Source organism: Amblyraja radiata, chromosome 25, assembly GCF_010909765.2.
Source record: "Amblyraja radiata isolate CabotCenter1 chromosome 25, sAmbRad1.1.pri, whole genome shotgun sequence".
Taxonomy (NCBI): Eukaryota; Metazoa; Chordata; class Chondrichthyes; order Rajiformes; family Rajidae; genus Amblyraja; species Amblyraja radiata.
In genome coordinates, this window is record NC_045980.1 from 36368419 (window position 1) to 36386375 (window position 17957).

The 17957-nt window shown below is 44.0% G+C and overlaps 1 protein-coding gene across 1 annotated transcript in view; it reads left to right on the top strand.

Moving 5' to 3' along the window:
• piwil1 (piwi like RNA-mediated gene silencing 1) overlaps window positions 1-17957 on the top strand; it is a 39734-nt gene that overhangs the window by 17939 nt on the left and 3838 nt on the right. The window contains exons 8-20 of the mRNA XM_033043911.1: window positions 1512-1709; window positions 2014-2122; window positions 2224-2347; window positions 4102-4219; window positions 4742-4856; window positions 5794-5981; window positions 9743-9815; window positions 10577-10777; window positions 14314-14417; window positions 15757-15827; window positions 16868-17018; window positions 17096-17221; window positions 17320-17467. Of these exons, the coding sequence (XP_032899802.1) occupies window positions 1512-1709; window positions 2014-2122; window positions 2224-2347; window positions 4102-4219; window positions 4742-4856; window positions 5794-5981; window positions 9743-9815; window positions 10577-10777; window positions 14314-14417; window positions 15757-15827; window positions 16868-17018; window positions 17096-17221; window positions 17320-17467 (1726 nt within the window). The remainder of the gene's footprint in view (window positions 1-1511; window positions 1710-2013; window positions 2123-2223; window positions 2348-4101; window positions 4220-4741; window positions 4857-5793; window positions 5982-9742; window positions 9816-10576; window positions 10778-14313; window positions 14418-15756; window positions 15828-16867; window positions 17019-17095; window positions 17222-17319; window positions 17468-17957) is intronic.

The following is a 17957-nucleotide window of genomic DNA, read 5'->3' on the forward strand; positions in this document are numbered from 1 at the left end:
TTGTGGTCGCCAAATTATAGAAAAGATGTCAACAAAATAGAGAGAGTACAGAAGAGATTTACTAGAATGTTGCCTGGGTTTCAGCACCTAAGTTACAGAGGAAGGTTGAACAAGATAGGCCTTTATTCTTTGGAGCGCAGAAGGTTAAGTTTGGACTTGATAGAGGTCTTTAAAATTATGAGAGGGATAGACAGAGTTGACGTGGATAAGCTTTTTCCATTGAGAGTAGGGAAGATTCAAACAAGAGGACATGATTTGAGAATGAAGGGACAAAAGTTTAGGGGCAACATGAGGGGGAACTTCTTTACTCAGAGAGTGGTAGCTGTGTGGAATGAGCTTCCAGTGGAAGTGGTGAAAGCAGGTTCGTTTTTATCATTTAAAAATAAATTGGATAGGTATATGGACGGGAATGGAATGGAGTGTTATGGTCTGAGTGCAGGTAGATGGGACTAGGTGAGAGTAAGTGTTCGGCACGGACTAGAAGGGCCGAGATGGCCTGTTTCCGTGTTGTAATTGGTATATGGTTATATTCTACCACTCCTGCTCCCTCTTCTCCCCCCAACTCACTGGAGTAACTACATTGTGTAGGAAGGAACTGCAGACACTGGTTTAAACCGAAGATAGACATAAAAAGCTGGAGTAACTCAGCTGGACAGGCAGCATCTCTGGAGAGAAGGAATGGGTGAGTTTTGGGTCGAGACCCTTCAGCTGAATATGCCTGAAGAAAGGTTTCAACCCGAAACGTCACCCATTCCTTCTCTCCAGAGATGCTGTCTGTCCCGCTGAGTTACTCCAGCTTTTTGTGTCTATCTTCGGAGTAACTACATTGGTGGGATTGTATAATTACAACATTAAAATTATACGGTATTTTGTACAAATTTGAAAGAGAAAATGTTATAACTCTGACAAACTGGGGGTTGTCTAGATGTAATTTTCTTTTCCAGAATTATGCCTAGATTAGGGGGTATTCGCTTATAGGGAGATGTTGGGCAGACTTGGATTGCTATCTCTATAATACTGGAGATATAATAATAATCTCTATAATAATCTCTATTATTATAATAATATTATATAATATCTATTATAGAATTATATAATATTATATAGGCATAGATAAGGTGGATAGTCAGAATCTTTTTCCAAAGATGGGGAAAATCAAATACTAGAGGGCATAGCTTTAAGGTGCGAGGGGCAATGTTTACAGGAGATGTGTGGGTAGGGTTTTTTTAAGAGGGTGTAAGTGTCTGAAACACACTGCCAGGGATAGTGGTTCAAGCAAATACATTAGTGGCATTTAAAAGACACTTGGATAGGCATGTGAACATGCAGGGTATGGGGTATGGGTTATGTGCAGGTAGACATTGGACTGACGGGCCTGTTTTTGTGCTGTACTGTTCGATGTGTTATGTAAACTCAATTTGCCTCTGAAATGTAAATGTGGGGAAAACTGAAAACATAGGAAGATTTTAATGAACGATATGAACACATGATTGTTCTTCTTCCTATAATAGAATCATGGTATGGCCAGGATATACCACTTCAATCCTGCAGTATGAGAGCAATGTCATGCTCTGTGCAGATGTTAGTCACAAAATCCTGCGTAGTGATACTGTACACGATGTCATGCATGAGTTATATGCTCAGTTTGGCGAACAACGGTTTCAGGAGGCATGCTCCAAGGAACTGGTTGGAGTAATAGTTCTAACCAGGTATGTTACAAATTATGTAGTGTTAATTGTTTAACTGAACTTAGTTTTTTTTTTTTTAGTTCATATTTAGCTACCCGGTGAAACAAAGTGATTACCTGTTTTGTTGGTGCTCCTTATCCGAGCACTGAAATAGAATTAACATTTAGGAAAGGTATATAGATAAGAGGGGTTTCAATGGATAGGGGTCAGACACTGGCAATGGTACTAGCTTAGAAGGGTTAGGGTTATGGACGGGTTGGACACTGTTTCTTTGCCGTATAGACTCTGACGATATAATATTCTCATTCATTTCGGTGACATCTAGGTACAATAACAAGACTTATCGAATTGATGACATTGATTGGTTTCAGAATCCCCAAAGCACCTTTAATAAGGCAGGAACTCAAGTCAGCTACATTGATTACTACAAAAAGGTGCTTCTGTATATTTTTATGGATCCTTTAGTTTATGAAACTAATTTAAGTCCTTTTTAAGGAAATATTACCCAAGAAAATGATCTCTTTGTATTTTACAGCAATACAGTATGGATATTGATGATGTGAATCAACCAGTGCTCGTTAGCCAGCCCAGAAGGCAAGGACCTGCTGGTACTAGTCTAGGACCTATTTGCCTCATTCCTGAGCTATGCTATCTTACAGGTATTTTGAATCTTAACAGGTGACTTCATTGGAGCTGCATGTAATAATCGTGCATTATGCAACTTTAGAAACCTCTAAATTGGTCATTACTTGATGTAGATTTAACTTTGCAAATGTTGCTGATCATGGTGAAATATTTAGAACTTTGCTGTGATCGGCCGTCGCATGCTGCTGTAGTGATGGAAGCCGCTTCAAGAGGTGTTCATTCATTGAAACCCGAATCTGGACTCGGGTTCAGGCATGAATTGGTGCAATGCAGTAGTAGCTACTCTGATAACTTGCAATGGACTTTTCTTCTGCAGCATGCGACATATGCGCAATAGTACGTCCAATGTATACCTGTCTTGGCATTTGTATTCATGCTCTATACTGTACCTGAGTGATGGATCCTAATAACTATCTGAATAGTGCTGAAGATCTCTGCCCCAAATTTAACCCATCGGCTAAAGTGTTCAGTGCTGGTGTCATAACTGCTTCTACTTGATTATGTCTAAACATTACTTGTGTCTTACCTGCAAAGGTGGGGTACATGTAACCAGATTGTCAGCTATTGTCCTCCTGGCAAATTGATGGAAAGATTTACCTATAGAATTATTTGGAATCTTACCAACTTTATTCAGGTTTTGTTAGAACCAGTTGCCCGCAGACTTTGTTATAGATAAAAAATGGTTAGCGACCAGGAGATCCTGCAGGCCTTGGTGTACCAAGTGCAAGTGTTCAGTGAAACAGTCGACTAGTCAACGCTTGGTCTCAGCCATGTAAATGAGGTCACATCAGGAACGCTAAATGTATATGAGGTTAGAGAAGGTGACGTGAACCTCTATCTCATTGGAAGGACTACTGGGGTCCTTGGATGGATGTGAGGGAGGAGGTATAGCGATAGGTGTTATGTCAGGCACTACACCTCTTCCCACCATGCACCTTGCAAAAGTGCCATCTCCTCTCTCAATTTCTCTGTTTCTGCAGCATCTGCTCCCAATATGAGGCTTTCTATCCTAGGACATCCAGTAAACATAGTTACCCCAGTGCTGTCAAAGCTGGGTCCTTCACCCACATATCCTCTGTGTCCCATAGTTCTGCTCTCGTCCTCCACGGATGGAACAAGGCAATTGTTTCCCTGGTCCTCATCAATATCTTATTTTTCTGGGGATTAGAACACAAAGAACTGCAGATGCTGGTTTACAAAAAAGGACACAAAGTGTTGGAGTAACTCAGCAGTACTTGGGTGATGTTCGCACATAAAATTCTGGAGTAACACCAAAAGGGTCCTGGCGCAAAATGTCGCCTATCCATGTTTTCCAGAGATGCTGCCTGACCCACTGAGTTACTCCAGCACTCTGTGAAACGTCACCTATCCATGTTCTCCACATTTGCTGCCTGACCCGCTGAGTTACTCCAGCACTCTGTGAAACGTCACCTATCCATGTTCTCCACAGATGCTGCCTGACCCGCTGAGTTACTCCAGCACTCTGTGAAACGTCACCTATCCATGTTCTCCACAGATGCTGCCTGACCCGCTGAGTTACTCCGAGAAACTTTGCACTTTAAAAAAATGTTGACCAATTTAGTTTTGTTTATTGTCGCGTGAAAATGAAAAATGTTTGTTTCGTGCTAATCGTTAAGATGCATCTCAACTTTTCAAAAAAGAGTTTCTTAACTCCTGATTTTACCGCGGTTTTCGTGTTTGAACTAAAGTGCAGAAGTTTTGTTTTTTATCTTGTTGACCAAGTTGGAGACTTTGTTTAATTTTGTAGGCATGACGGATAAAATGCGTTCCGATTTCAACGTGATGAGAGACCTATCTGCACATACAAGATTAACACCAGAACAGAGGGAGCAGCAGTTGTGGCGCTTCGTGGACTACATCCAAAGGTATGTTCTAGAATGAAATGGGAATCTCCTTGGCTTTCAGAAGTATGGACTCCTATCCTTATGATCTTCTTATTAAAGATTTAAAGGGCTTGAGAGGAACCTGTTTCACGTTGTGGGTGTTGGGTATATGATACGAGCTGTCAGAGGAAGCTGGAGGAAGGTACAATTTTAAGACGTCTGGATAAAAAAGGTTTAGTGGATAAATGGACCTAGTTTAGATGGACATTTTGACCGACGTGGAAGAGTTGGGAGGAGGAAGAGACTGTTTCTATGCTGAATTATTCTAACTAACTAGGATTTCCATTTACTTCTGTGATTTCGGTCAGTGCAAGAGTTAGAATGGAAATGGGGCTTGCAGTGCTTGCATTGTAAGAAGAACGTAATGTGAGGAATTCTTCGATTAAGTTTCTTTGCAAACTGGTTTTGATTTAATTCTTTAATTTCGAAGTAAATATAGAAATTAAGGCTGTAAAGAGGAAACTGCAAAAAGGGATTAAAGGTCTTTTTGTATTTTAAAAACAGTGATGAAAATGTACAGAAAGAACTGTCAGATTGGGGCATCCAGTTCGATTCCAAATTGCACTCTCTCTCTGGCAGAGTTGTACCTACGGAGAAGATCCAACAAGGTGGAAAAATGGTAATGTTGTCATATGCAATGGGCATTTGCTGGCAAACTGGTTATGAATGGCTGTAAGAGTGGGGAGGGAGAGTGGGAGGGGGAGGGGGGGGGAGAGAAGTGGAAGAGTGGGTAGGAGGGAGGGGTAGGGGGAGTGGTGGAAGAGGGGAAGGGGGCTGAGGGAGAGGGGGAAGCGGGTGGGGTAGAGAGGGAAGGGGGTGGGGGAGAGGGATGGGGGAGAGGGAGGAGGAGGGGGAGGAGAGGAAGAGGGTAGGGAGATGGAGAAGGGGAGGAGAGAGGGGTGGGGGAAGAGAGGGGAGGGGGAGAGAGTTGTGGGGGAGGGGGGAGATGGGGTACCATCTCCAGTTTAAATTCCATTTGGAATATTTTGGAGGATCATGAAACCAAGAACCAAGAATATTTAAATCAAATGCGAACATAAAGAACACCTGTGGGTGATTGGTCTGTGAATACCATAACAAGGCTTATGAACGTCAGTGGCAATGAAACACTTCCAGCCACTGTCCAGCAATACACCAATTTAGCCTGGGGAAAAGTGTGTGGTATGAATTGTGATCAGATGGTAGAATAAAAGTGGGGATATATTGTTAACATGTGGTCTTTGTGATGGGATGGCTGCTAGCAAGAGTGTGGCAGGTTCCTAGAGTGAGGATGTACTTGTAGTACCACAAGTTGGGAACTAGCAGAGGCTATACTCAAGCTAATTCTGCAATTCAGCCACATTGTGGCTCATCGATGGGTGGGTGAGCACCATTATCTGCTTTGGTTCCATATCTGTTTTTTTTAAATAAACAGAGCCTTTCAGCTCCGAAAATCATTGCACTTCAAAATTACATCCAGACACATTTTATAGGATTGAGTTTCTGACACCAACATCCAATGTGGATATGTTTGAGTTGTATTTTATGTGCAATACATCAATCTCATTGCCTTTCAGTTTGATTATAATCCCCAAGCAGCAGAGTGGTCCAGAGAAACCAGAGGTTCCTTCCTGATCAACCCTGTTCCGCTGGAAAATTGGGTGTTGGTTTTTACCCGAAGAAATACTGATGTGGCTCGCAGTCTTTTTCAAACTTTGGGAAAAGTAGTGAAGGCAATGGGCATCAGGATGGAGAAGCCATTAATGTAAGTATTCAGACATTCTGGATGTAGATTTTAAATAACTAGAGGTAGACACAAAACGCTGGAGTAGCTCAGCAGGACAGGCAGCATCTTTGCATTTTCTGAAGTAATGCACCCAACATACCACAAATACTGTTACCAATTTTACTGGTGGAGTAAGTAGGGAAAAGTAACTAGGATAGACATGTCTTAAAAGCAATGTCAAATTGATATCTATTTCTTTGATCATTAAACTATTTCTCAGCTGATGAAACAGTATATCCACGTGCATCAAGCCCTCTAGAATTGAATTGATTACATTTTATTAGCCAAGTATGTATACATACAGGTGCACAACCTTTTATCCGAAAGCCTTGGGACCAGACACTTGTCGGATTTCGGAATTTCCGAATGGAAGATTTTTAGCGTAGATTAGGTAGGTAGCGCGGGCGGCTTGAAAAGTCTGGAGCGGCTGCCTCCTCCCCGGAGACCGGGGAATCATTGTAAATCATTGCTTAAATGTTAGTCAGTTAGTTTGGAGGGATTTTATGTGGTGGGTGAAGGGGGAAACTTTAATTTTTAGTCCCCTACCTGGTCGGAGAGGTGGGGAGCGGGCAATGCCTTACCGGGTCGCCGTGCAGTAAGCTCCGGAGCGCTGTGGCCGCCGACTCCCAACATCGTGGAGCTGGGGGCTGCGGGCGTCCGGCCGCGGGCGGCGCCGGTTGGAGCTCCGACCCCGGCAACTCTACCCCTGGCTGCGCGGCGCTCCAAATCCAGCGCGGCCCGCGGCCGGACGTCCGCAGCCCCAGCTCCGCGAATGTTGGGAGTCGACGGCGTCGCAGCGCTGGGATACCAGCGGGGAGCGGGCAATGCCTTACCGGGTTGCCGTGCGGTAAGCTCCGGAGCACTGTGGCCGCTGACACAAAACATCGCGGGGCTGGGGCTGCAGGCGTCCGGCCGCGGGCCGCGCTGGATTTGGAGCGCCGCGCAGCCAGGGGTAGAGTTGCCGGGGTCGGAGCTGCAACCGGCGCCGCCCGCAGCCCCAGCTGGGAGTTGGCGGCCACAGCGCTCCGGAGCTTACTGCACGGCGACCCGGTAAGGCATTGCCCGCTCCCCGCCTCTCCGACCAGGTAGGGGACTAAGAATTTAAGTTTCCCCCTTCACCCCCCCTTCACATAAAAGCCCATCAAACTAACTGACTAACATTTAAGCAATGATTTACAGATGTTTAAGTGTCTCCCCGGTCTCCGGGGAGGAGGCAGCCGCTACAGTAGTACAGACCTGGGTTGACCGTGGGTCGTTTCGGGTCAAGTTTGGCGCCAAACGCGAGCTTTGGTGTGCAGACGACATCCTGGAAAAAATGGCCGGTTTTCGGAATTTTTCGGTTTCCGGAACTCCGGATAAAAGGTTGTGCACCTGTACAAGGAATTTGCCTTGGTGCTTTGCTCGCAAGTAACAACACGATGTACAATAGAAAATTAAAAATAAAACATAATTTAAACATGTGAAGAATGCAATAAAATACCAGAGCAAAAGGAGGCTACGGACTTTTGGCTTTGCTTGATAACAGGTCGCACAATTAGTGCAAGGCAAATAATACTGCCACATACCTTTGACATACAGACAATGTTCTTCCCATCACTTGAAGGCTGTACATGCTGATGAGGTGGTGTGGAAGAAATTAATTTAGAGGGAAATTAATGGAAAATGAAAAGCGGAGACTAGATTTGCTTGGAGATTTTATTGCATGATATGGAGAGATGGCTGCAGTAAAACTGCTCACCAGCTCTGACTTCATAGCATAAATAGCCGACAGTTATAATGTGCAGTAAACAACTTTTGTTTTTTGTTCGATACAACAATACGAAAATATACTATCTACTTCATGGGTACCAATTATTTCATTAGTCATAACATACTTTTCGCTTATGTTAATCTTATTCAAGTTATATTTTACTCGGGTTGATACAAGTCAAACACAATACAAGGGCACCTGGACATTATTCTATCTCACCTTTCAGGTGGCCCACGCCACCATCCCTTCTCTGAGCCAATCATAAGCCTCCCATTGACAGTATTATTTCTAAGCCACAAGCTGTAAGATAAAACTAGCGGCGGCGCGACTCACCCGTTGCAGCGGCCCCTACAGCCTGTCTGTCTTTTTTTTATTTTTTGTCTAGTTAAATGTAGTGTTTGGTGTTTTTTAATACTGGTTTTAAATGTGTATATGTGGGGGGCGGGGGGGGGGGGGGCAGGGGGAAACTGTTTAAATCTCTTCCCTGTCTGGGAAACCCGACCTTTTCCCTGTCGGTTCTCCGTTGTCGTTGGGGCCTAGCACCGTGGAGCGGCCTTCAACCTGAACGACCCGGGGGCTCGGGAGACTGCGGAGCTGCGGACTACTCAACATCGTGGGGCTGGCCGGCCTCGGAGCGTGGGGAGCGGTGGTGACTCGCTGCTGAGACTCGACTCCTGGGGCTCGGAGGCTCCAGCAACGCAGCCGCAGGTCCGGTGGACTGGGACATCGGGAGCTCGCGGGTCCAGGGGGAGAGACCGCTTCCCAGAGCTCTCGCAACGCGACTTCTCCAGCCCGTGTCGCGGGGTTGGAACGACCCGGAGCGGGGTCATGGCCGTGGGACATGCCAGCGCCCGCCGGGGGCTCCAACTTCAAGACTTTTAGACCGGGAGCGGGGCCGTAAATCGCCCGGCACGGCCTAAAATGGCCGTGGGACTTAGCATCACCCGCCTGGGGCTTGGACATCGGGAGAGACATGGAGAACAGGGGAGAGTAAAGACTTTGCCTTCCATCACAGTGAGTTCACTGTGATGGATGTTTGTGTGAACTAAATTGTGTGTATGTCTAGGAATTGTCTTTGTTTGTATGGCTGTGGAAACAGAATTTCGTTTGAGCCTCACTGAGGCTCAAATGACAATAAAATTGTATTGTATTGTATTGTAGGGGGAACAGGTAATCTACTGTAACTCCTCACAGAAAGTTCAACAAGCTTCTTTATCTCCCCATCTAATTCATGTTTACATTTACCATCCACCCTTCAACACATTCCCAGACAAGAGGTAATACGTCTAATCTTATTTTGCTGATTCCCATGAACTTTTTCTGCACCTGGTCAAGCGAGAGCTGCCAAATGTCACATCCAAAACACCCTTTTGTTACCTTGATCAATTCCAATCAAAATTAAATAAGGAAGGATATACATTTGTCTTCCATATGGTTTCAGTTTGGATACTTTTTTGGGTGGAAAGTTTGGGGGGGGGGGGGGGGGGGGCCAGCAGTTCTGTCTAAAATCAAAGCAAAAATCTGCATTCCAAATCTGAAATAAAAGCATAATGCTAGAAAAACTAGGCAGGAAGATTGGTAGAAACTAGGAACTGCAGAAAGCTGGTTCATACCAAAAAAAGACAAGGTGCTCAATTAACTTAGACGGTAAGGCAGCATATCTGCAGAAAAAGAATGGGTGACGTTTCGGGCCGGGACCCTTCTTCAGATTGATAGGCTCTGTGGAGCCTATGTTGCAAGGCTATGACTTTCTGATGAAGGGCATTGACATTAGCTCTTTTTCCACTCCACCTCCATTTCTAGCATTTCCTGTTTTTAGTCACTTGTCTTATGATTACAGTGGTATGCTTGTCTTGATGGTAACTAATTTCTGCAGCTATTAGCTGTTTAGATGAGATTGTTTTTACACCAAATAATTATCTAGTCATTGTATTGCCAACATAAACAATGTTTTCTCTTGCAGTGCTAAAATATCCATTTTATATTGCAGGGTTGAGGTGGAAGATCGCAGTGAGGCATTTTTGAGGGCACTTCAGTCCAACGTTACTCAGTCTACGAGAATTGTAAGAGATCACATCAACATTTTCATAACTTAATTTCAATGAGTGCAAAGGCAGAGCTGGAGATGCAGGCCCCTCCAGCATAGGATCATTGTATATCATGAGTGAAATATTGCCCATACAGAATGAATCATTCTCCATCGGCTGCTTAATCATGTACCTATTACCAATCTTCCAGCCTGCTCTGGGTCTATGGAGCATGTCAATGTGCCAATCCTGGCTAGGCCACTGAAGCTGGTTTGCATATTTTTTGGTGAGAAAAATTGAGGCACTTAGTGGCAGGATGACAATAGTAGGGACATTGAGAGAGGGATGAAATGTAGGTATATCTTCGTCCGTGTTTGTAATCACACAGCGGGCAGATTATTGGTGTCCATGTCAGTATGACTACACCCCGTCCGCACTAGCACCTGGTCTCTAGTCCTCTTTGCTCCTGTCACATGGTCGTTACGTGTGTGGCAGCCAGCTTGTGTTAAAAGAATTCACTCACAGGTGACTTCCATGTGTCAGAGCTACAGTTCACTCCGTCCTCAGGACTACTGGAGAAGGTAATGATGACTGCCAGAAACGTCACTGAGAAGATTTTGCATGTTTCGAGGTTACATGGCGCTATCTATATCCATTTCTTTAAGGGAAGATGGTATTACGGATAGTATTAAAAATAAAGATGTTAGGAAGAATCTATGGGAAAATTGATTGTTGAATAAGCGTCAGTGGTAGCAGGGAGAATGAAACTTTGTTTTGAACTTTCTGTCCCTCGACAGGTGGTTTGTGTTCTTCCATCTAACCGCAAAGACAAATACGATACAATCAAGAAATACTTGTGTGTTGAATGCCCAACTCCAAGTCAGTGTGTTGTTGCCCGGACCTTGAGCAAGCCTCAGGCACTGATGGCTATCGCCACAAAAATTGCTTTACAGATTAATTGTAAAATGGGCGGTGAACTGTGGAGTGTTGAGATACCGGTACGTATTTGCACAAAAAATGATTTTTAAAAAATATTTCAAGGTGAAATCTATATCTATATACTTATAAATCTCTCATCTTTGTGTGTGTGTGTGTGGTTATATGTGTCTATGTGTGTGTGCGCTACACGATAGTGCTGAGATTTTTACAGAACCTTACTCGCGTTTTACCAGTCGTTACGATAATCGGGTTCCCTTCAGATTTGATGCTATATTTCACAAGTTATTGATGTTTAAAGTTTTTTTAAAAGCCCAGTTTGAAAGGAATAACTGCCTTTGACAGGGAGACTCTTCCAGCAGCTTCACGTCGCAGCGGCCTCTGCAGTCCGTTTGTCTTTTTGTTATTTTTTGTCCCGTTTTAATGTAGTTTATATTTTTTGATGGGGTATGTGTGTGTGTGCGTGGGGGGGGGGGTGGGGGGGGAAACTTTTAAAATCTTTCCCCTGCACGGAGAACCCGACCTTTTCCCTGTCGGGTCTCCGTTGTCGTTGGGGCTGCAACGTGGAGCGGCCTCCAGCAGGAACGTCCTGGGGCTCCAGTCACGGAGCTGCGGAGCTACTCACCATCATGGAGCTGGCCGAGTCCGGAGCGGGTGGAGCTGTGGTGGCGCGCTGCTGTGACCCGACCCCCGGAGATTCGGAGGCTTATCGCAGGTCTGGCAGACAGTAATATCGGGAGCCCGCGGGTCCCTGGTGGGAGACCGCTTTTCGAGGCTTCTGCAACGGCGACTTCTCCCGCCCGAGTAGCGGGGTCGAGGATGACCTGGAGCGGGGCCTTACATCATCGCCCGGCGTGGCTTCAACGGCTGCGGGACTTTGCTAGCGCCCGCCGGGGGCTCCAACAACAAGACCCGGAGCGTGGCCTTGCATCGCCCAGCGTTGCTTTAATGACCGCGGGACAATTGCCATCGCCCGCCGGGGGCTTTGACTCTGACATCGGGAGGGGATTGGGGAGTGCAGGGGAGAGATAAGTTTTTTTGCCTTCCATCACAGCGAGGAGGAGATGCGCTGTGATGGATGTCTGTGTAAATTGTGTTGTTTTTTGGGTCTTTTTTTCATGTGTGTATGACTGTAGAAACAACATTTCATTTGAGCCTCTATGAGGTTCAAGTGACAAATAAATTGTATTGTATTGATGATGTCACAATGCCATCTCACAGTCGTCCAATCACAATGGATCTCATTTACACAAGCTGCTGTGAAGATTCCGAAAATGACATCACAATGTGATCTCTGCTGCCGATACACAAGCTGTGAGAGTTGACGGAGTGGGGAATTGGAGAAGAAATGTTTAACATTGTCTTTAGTTGGAGAGTGCGAAAGGAGAGAGGTGAGGGAGGGAGTGACTGAGGGTAGGGGAAAGGAGGTGACAGAGACATTGGGATCAGCAGCTTCAAGGGGAGTAAGGAGAGAGTGAGATTTTCACCTCACCCTCCCACGTGGGAAGGTTTGACAGAGAGACCTTCCCTCCCGTGTGACTTCGCACGCCACCCCACCCCCTCTGAGTTGGGGGATGGGGCCCAACGGGTCCCACTTGGTCTAGTGTATATATCTATATAATATTAAAACTCTGTGGCTGCTGGCTGGCTGTGTTTATGCCTGACTTGTGGTTGCCAGCCTGTGGGTGCCAGCCTTTGATTCGTTGCTACGCCAACACCAGACCCACAAACGCCCAGATTTTTTCCATTTCGGTAGAGATTTCACTTTTCATTCCAAGTATCCACTCCTGATTAAATTTTGTCGTGTTTATGTACACATTTTTAATAAAATCCTTCTCCCCCCCCCCCCCACCCCCACTCACTCATTTTGTCGTCTCCTGCTGGCCAGCGACCATAACGGCTGCTGGCGCCCGCAGCTCGCCTCAAAGACGCCATTTAAAAACAGCCGCACTGCTGAGTCCTGAACGGCTTGAGTTGGAGGACCACTTCTCCCGTGGGGGCTACGGGTAGGGAACGGCTGCGTTGGGGGAGCAGACCCAACGGGTCTGCACTTGGTCTAGTATATTACTAAAACTTGTTTGTGAGTCTGCCTGTCTGTGATTCAGGAATTACCTTAACTACGCCAAAACGGTACACGATAGCGCTACAATTTTTACACCAGCTTATTCACAATTGTATTATGGTGTGTTTTTTATTAATCAAGTTTCGTTCAGATTCCTGTTATATTTTACAGGTTATTCACATTTTTATCTTCACAAAATCCCACTTTGAGAAATATTTCTTCCATCTGCACTGGCAGTTACAGCTATGACGTCACAATGGGATTGTAGCCCTACCCGCTACAATGTTGCAATCCCAGGACACCGAGTCCTGCCAGCCCTAGCAAGTGCAATAGCATTTTTTTTAAAAGTTTAAAATGAGGTTGGGTGAATAAGGGGAAATGAGCAGCCCCTGCACAGTTGGGGGCTATGGGTGAGTGGTGGAATATTGCGTTGGGGGAACGGGTGAGTGAGGGGTCCCACTTGGTCTAGTGATCCCTTGAAAGTTTCAGCTTTTCATAAAGATCAAAGCAGCATACACCCTTAAATATTAGACCTTTCTGGTATTGTGGTACGGGAGAATGAGGCATTGTTTAAGTCATCTGCAGCGTGGAATCAAATGACCACAAAGCCAAGAAAACAGTGGAAGTGTCAATTATTCAGTAATGTTTCAAGGCACGGTGCTTGCAATAGTTATGGAGGCATTTAAATTCCAGATTGGACAAGTGCAAGCTCACTGACTGAGTGCGTGGGAATTCAGATACTAACATTGTGAATTGTGAAATTATTGTCAATGGATAAAAAAGGTTTAGAGGGATATGGGCCAAATGCAGGCAAATGGACAAGCTTAGATGGGGCATCTTGGTCGACATTGACGAGTTGGACCAAAGGGCCTGTTTCTGTGTTTTATGACTTTAACAATGGAATTTGTTGGAGACCAGAAATAAAAACAATGCCTTGCATTTATTTTCCTTCCTCAAGAGCCTTGTGGCTCTGTCTAGTCAAGACTGGACATGCCTCAATGCTTCAAATCTTGTCCACTTGTTTTATTCTTCTAAACAGGAGCTGGGAGACTTGTTCATCAGAGCTATTCCTCGGATTATTAATTACCATCAATCTCACTCATCCAATATTTGACTGGATATACTTGTGTAAAGAACATTAGTGGAAATATCAGTCATTGACATCCCAAATGCTCAGCACTTCATTAAAAAGTTGAAATACAGACAACACCAACATGTGTTGCTGTTTAATCAAAACTAGGCATGATAAGTTGTGAAACACTGCAGAAACAAACCTGTACTGCACATTGGTAGTTATTGACATCTTCAGGTAGTGTTGTGTGTTTTTTTTCCCCTCAATTTCTTTTAATTGAAAATAGCTTCAAAATTGTAATATTTCTGAATTGTCCCAGCCATACTGATGGTCCTGGATTGCAGATTGTTTCTGAGATGTAGTGATTCTCACTTTAGAATTTGGATAAATGTTGCAGTGTAGATTATTTATACTTAATTGTATCTAAAACCATGGGTGATTTTTACATGGTGAATATTTTACAGCTCAAACAGCTGATGGTGATTGGAATTGACTGTTACCATGATAATGCTGCTGGAAGAAAATCAATTGCAGGATTTGTTGCCAGTCTTAATCAGACAATAACCAGGTGAGCTCTAATTGAACTTGTCATTGGAAAACTATTACTATTTGGGAATGTTGTCCAAAACATTCTTTCACCTCAACTGAAATATCATAGTTCTGCCCTGAGTTGTTAGGTTGAAATAAAATTAAATGGTCACAGTTTCAGAAGCTTGTCAATTAACTGTTTCCTTTTAAAAGAAGCCACTCTGTAGCAATATGAACTATTCATCTACAACCCTGCATAGGATTTAAATTTAGTTTTGTTTAGAGATACAGCGCAGAAACAGGCCCTTCAGCCCACCGAGTCCACACCGACCAGCAATCCCATACATACATACATACATCGGCGGTCACTCGTAACGAGTATGACTGTCCTCTTTTGGGTGGATGCCTGTGCGTGACTTTGTTTAACGTGGGGAGACTGGTGCACAGACAGCCACCCCACGGTCCTTGACAGATCTGGGTCAGGATCCAGTGGCGTGGAGTCCAAGACTTTTCTGCTGCAGACTTCATCCGCCTTCCCAGCCTTTGTGACGCTTCACTAAAGTCAACCATCATCCTCCCCTGTTCCACCAATGAGGTCTTGGTTGGAATGCTCTTTGTCAGGGACCTCCACCTAGACCTTACCGCCATGGGTGGCCCTACTAGGAGCATAGCTCCAGATGGCATCGCTCTCAGGACCACACAAGCTTCTCCACCACGACAAGGTGACAATCCACGGAGAAGAAATCCCTGCACCTTAACACTACGCTTGCTTGGCATTTTGGAATAAACCAACCCATTTTTTATTTTATTTTTTAAAGCTTTCACAGCTCTGATGTAGGATCTTCAATTTCAAATGTCAACTGTTTCTGCACAGATGCTAACCAGCTAAAGGTTTGCAGCATTTAGTTTTATTTCAGACTTTTAGTGCCGACAGGTTTTTAAATTTTTTTCAACCTTACCCGTAACTGTTGAGCTTTAGAATGGATTGTGAACAGACGGAGTAGTGCTTTGGGGTTACAGAAATGTAGCAGATCTCTTCTCTGTTCCATCAGGAACATTTTCCTAGAAAAAAAAGGATCTCATCAGAATCTGAAGGGTCCTGACAACCATCCATGTTCTCCAGAGATGCTACCTGACTTGCTGTGTTACTCCAGCACTTTGTGTCTCTGAACTAACACTTGTAGTTCCTTGTTTCTACATATCATTTTGAGATTCTGAATGCATATCTTTCAGGCTTTCCAAAACTTATTTTTGACATTAGTGCAAATATGTTGGCAAACTTTGGGTGATGGATTGTAGTACAAGATGGTCAGGGTAAAGTACTGATCTACCAGTTTTTGTGATTGAAGAATTTCTGCTTAACTGAGTTTTGTGACTAGGTGGTTTTCCCGCTGTATCTTTCAAGATCGTGGACAAGAACTTGTAGACGGATTGAAAGTTTGCTTGCAAGGTAGGGGTGTACATACTACTTACATCAACTTTTGACCAGACTTGGAGATGCACTTGGTCTATTAATAATATGGAAAATATACAATAAATGATTAGGACAACAGCTTGAAGCTGTTGACTCTCTCCCCCATCCTGTTGATGAAGACGGGCTGATGAATCCTCTGCTTTCCCTTCCTGAAGTTGCTAGTCGGCTCCTCGGTGTTGTGAACGTTTAGGGCAAGCCCCCCATTGACTTTTAATACCATGGGTTGCCACTTTTGCTGCACGTAAACCAACGTTCACTTCTATTGCTACACGCGGTATGATGTCAGATACAGGCTTCAGTCCTTTTAGCTTGCAATAACAGAAATAAACTTTTAGCTGTTGGAAAGGCCTTATTTTTGAAGACCTGCTGGGAGATAAATAACATAGTTATTGCTGCACTCTCGACCCCCTTTACCCCATTGACATCATTGTTCTTAGAATGCAGTTTATCATAAATGCTAGTTTTCTTATGAACGCAACTATTGTGTAGAGTCAAAGACTGATAGATTTGTTAGATGCTGGGGCAACCAAAGGATATGTGGGAAATGCAGAACATGATGCAAGTAAAATATCAAACACAATCTTATTGAATGACAGAGGAGATGAGGGTTTCTATGTAGTGAAAAATGCAATTTTAAACATCATCTTCCAGGGTAATTCTGAGGTTTTGGAGGGCGGGTGGTGCTGCTGATATCATCACAAATTGATATAATTGGCATTGAAGTCGGGCAGTCTTGAAACGGTCAAAAATCAGTACCTCATAGCTGTGGGTTTTGGAGACAGATTCAACATCCAAGCTTTTGAATTGCCAGGACATTGAAGCCGGTGGAGCTAATGTTGGCAAATATCCAGATAGCTATGTGGTGTATGGCTGTAACTCTCAGAAAACGACAGACACTTCAATGTCCTGCAGATTTTATTTGGATTCAAATTTTTGAGTTTAACTCAAAAGCATTAGAACAGTTCCCTTTTGGTAAGTTCAGTGGTGTTGCTTAAGTGAGTGTGTTTGTTTCCTAGCTGCGTTAAAGGCGTGGCACGCATGCAACAAGTGTCTGCCTGGTCGCATCATTGTGTACCGTGATGGAGTTGGTGATGGACAGCTCAACACAGTGGTAAATTACGAGGTTCCACAATTGCTGGATTGTTTGAAATACCTGCCCGACTACAAGTAAGTTATGCAAACATTCTCAAACATTCATTCATTGAGTTTTTTAATGATTTAATGTGTATATTTTCCCTCTTTAGTCCAAAGCTATCAGTGATTGTTGTGAAGAAGCGTGTCAATGCCAGATTTTTTTCACAAGCGGGAGGAAGATTACAGAACCCGCCACCCGGAACTGTCATTGATACAGATGTCACAAGACCAGAATGGTAATGTATCAGAGATTTGTGCAAAATGTTAGGATTTTAGCTGCTAAAATATTGGAAGTAAATATCAAACGTTGGCATGTTCTTTCCCCATGATTCAGGTATGACTTCTATATAGTTAGCCAGTCGGTGAAGGTTGGTACTGTCACACCGACACACTATAACGTGGTGTTTGACAACAGTAACCTGAAACCAGATTATATGCAGCGGCTAACCTACAAGTTGTGCCACATGTATTACAATTGGCCGGTAAGTGAAATCCTCACTACAAATACTGAATCCACCCACCTTGGTGTTTTAAAATAGTCCTCCTTAAAGAGTGCCTGCAAATTATTGAGTGTAGACTTATTTTTAACTTAACTTTGTGCATGTCTCAGTTCTCTCTGTCATTTGCATCTTCAATATACTTTTTCCTGGCCATTCATCTCTGCCCATGTGTACTGTCACCACTCAATATTCAGTGTGCATTGGAAGAGGACAAGGTTGCTTGAAAGATGAAATGGGGATAGACTGAGATGTATCAGTATTTAAAGCAGAATTTAGTGTGTAATGAAATTGGCCTTAATGCAAGGACGGGGTGTAAAAGTAGGTCTAGTAAATCCTTCTACAACTAGTAGTTAGTGAGACTACATGAAATACAATGCATGGGGAGATGCCCATTCATTAAAGCAAAAGGTTCATTATGTCGATTCTTTGAACATTAATGATTCTGTGAGGGGAGGTTGGGACTAAACTCTTT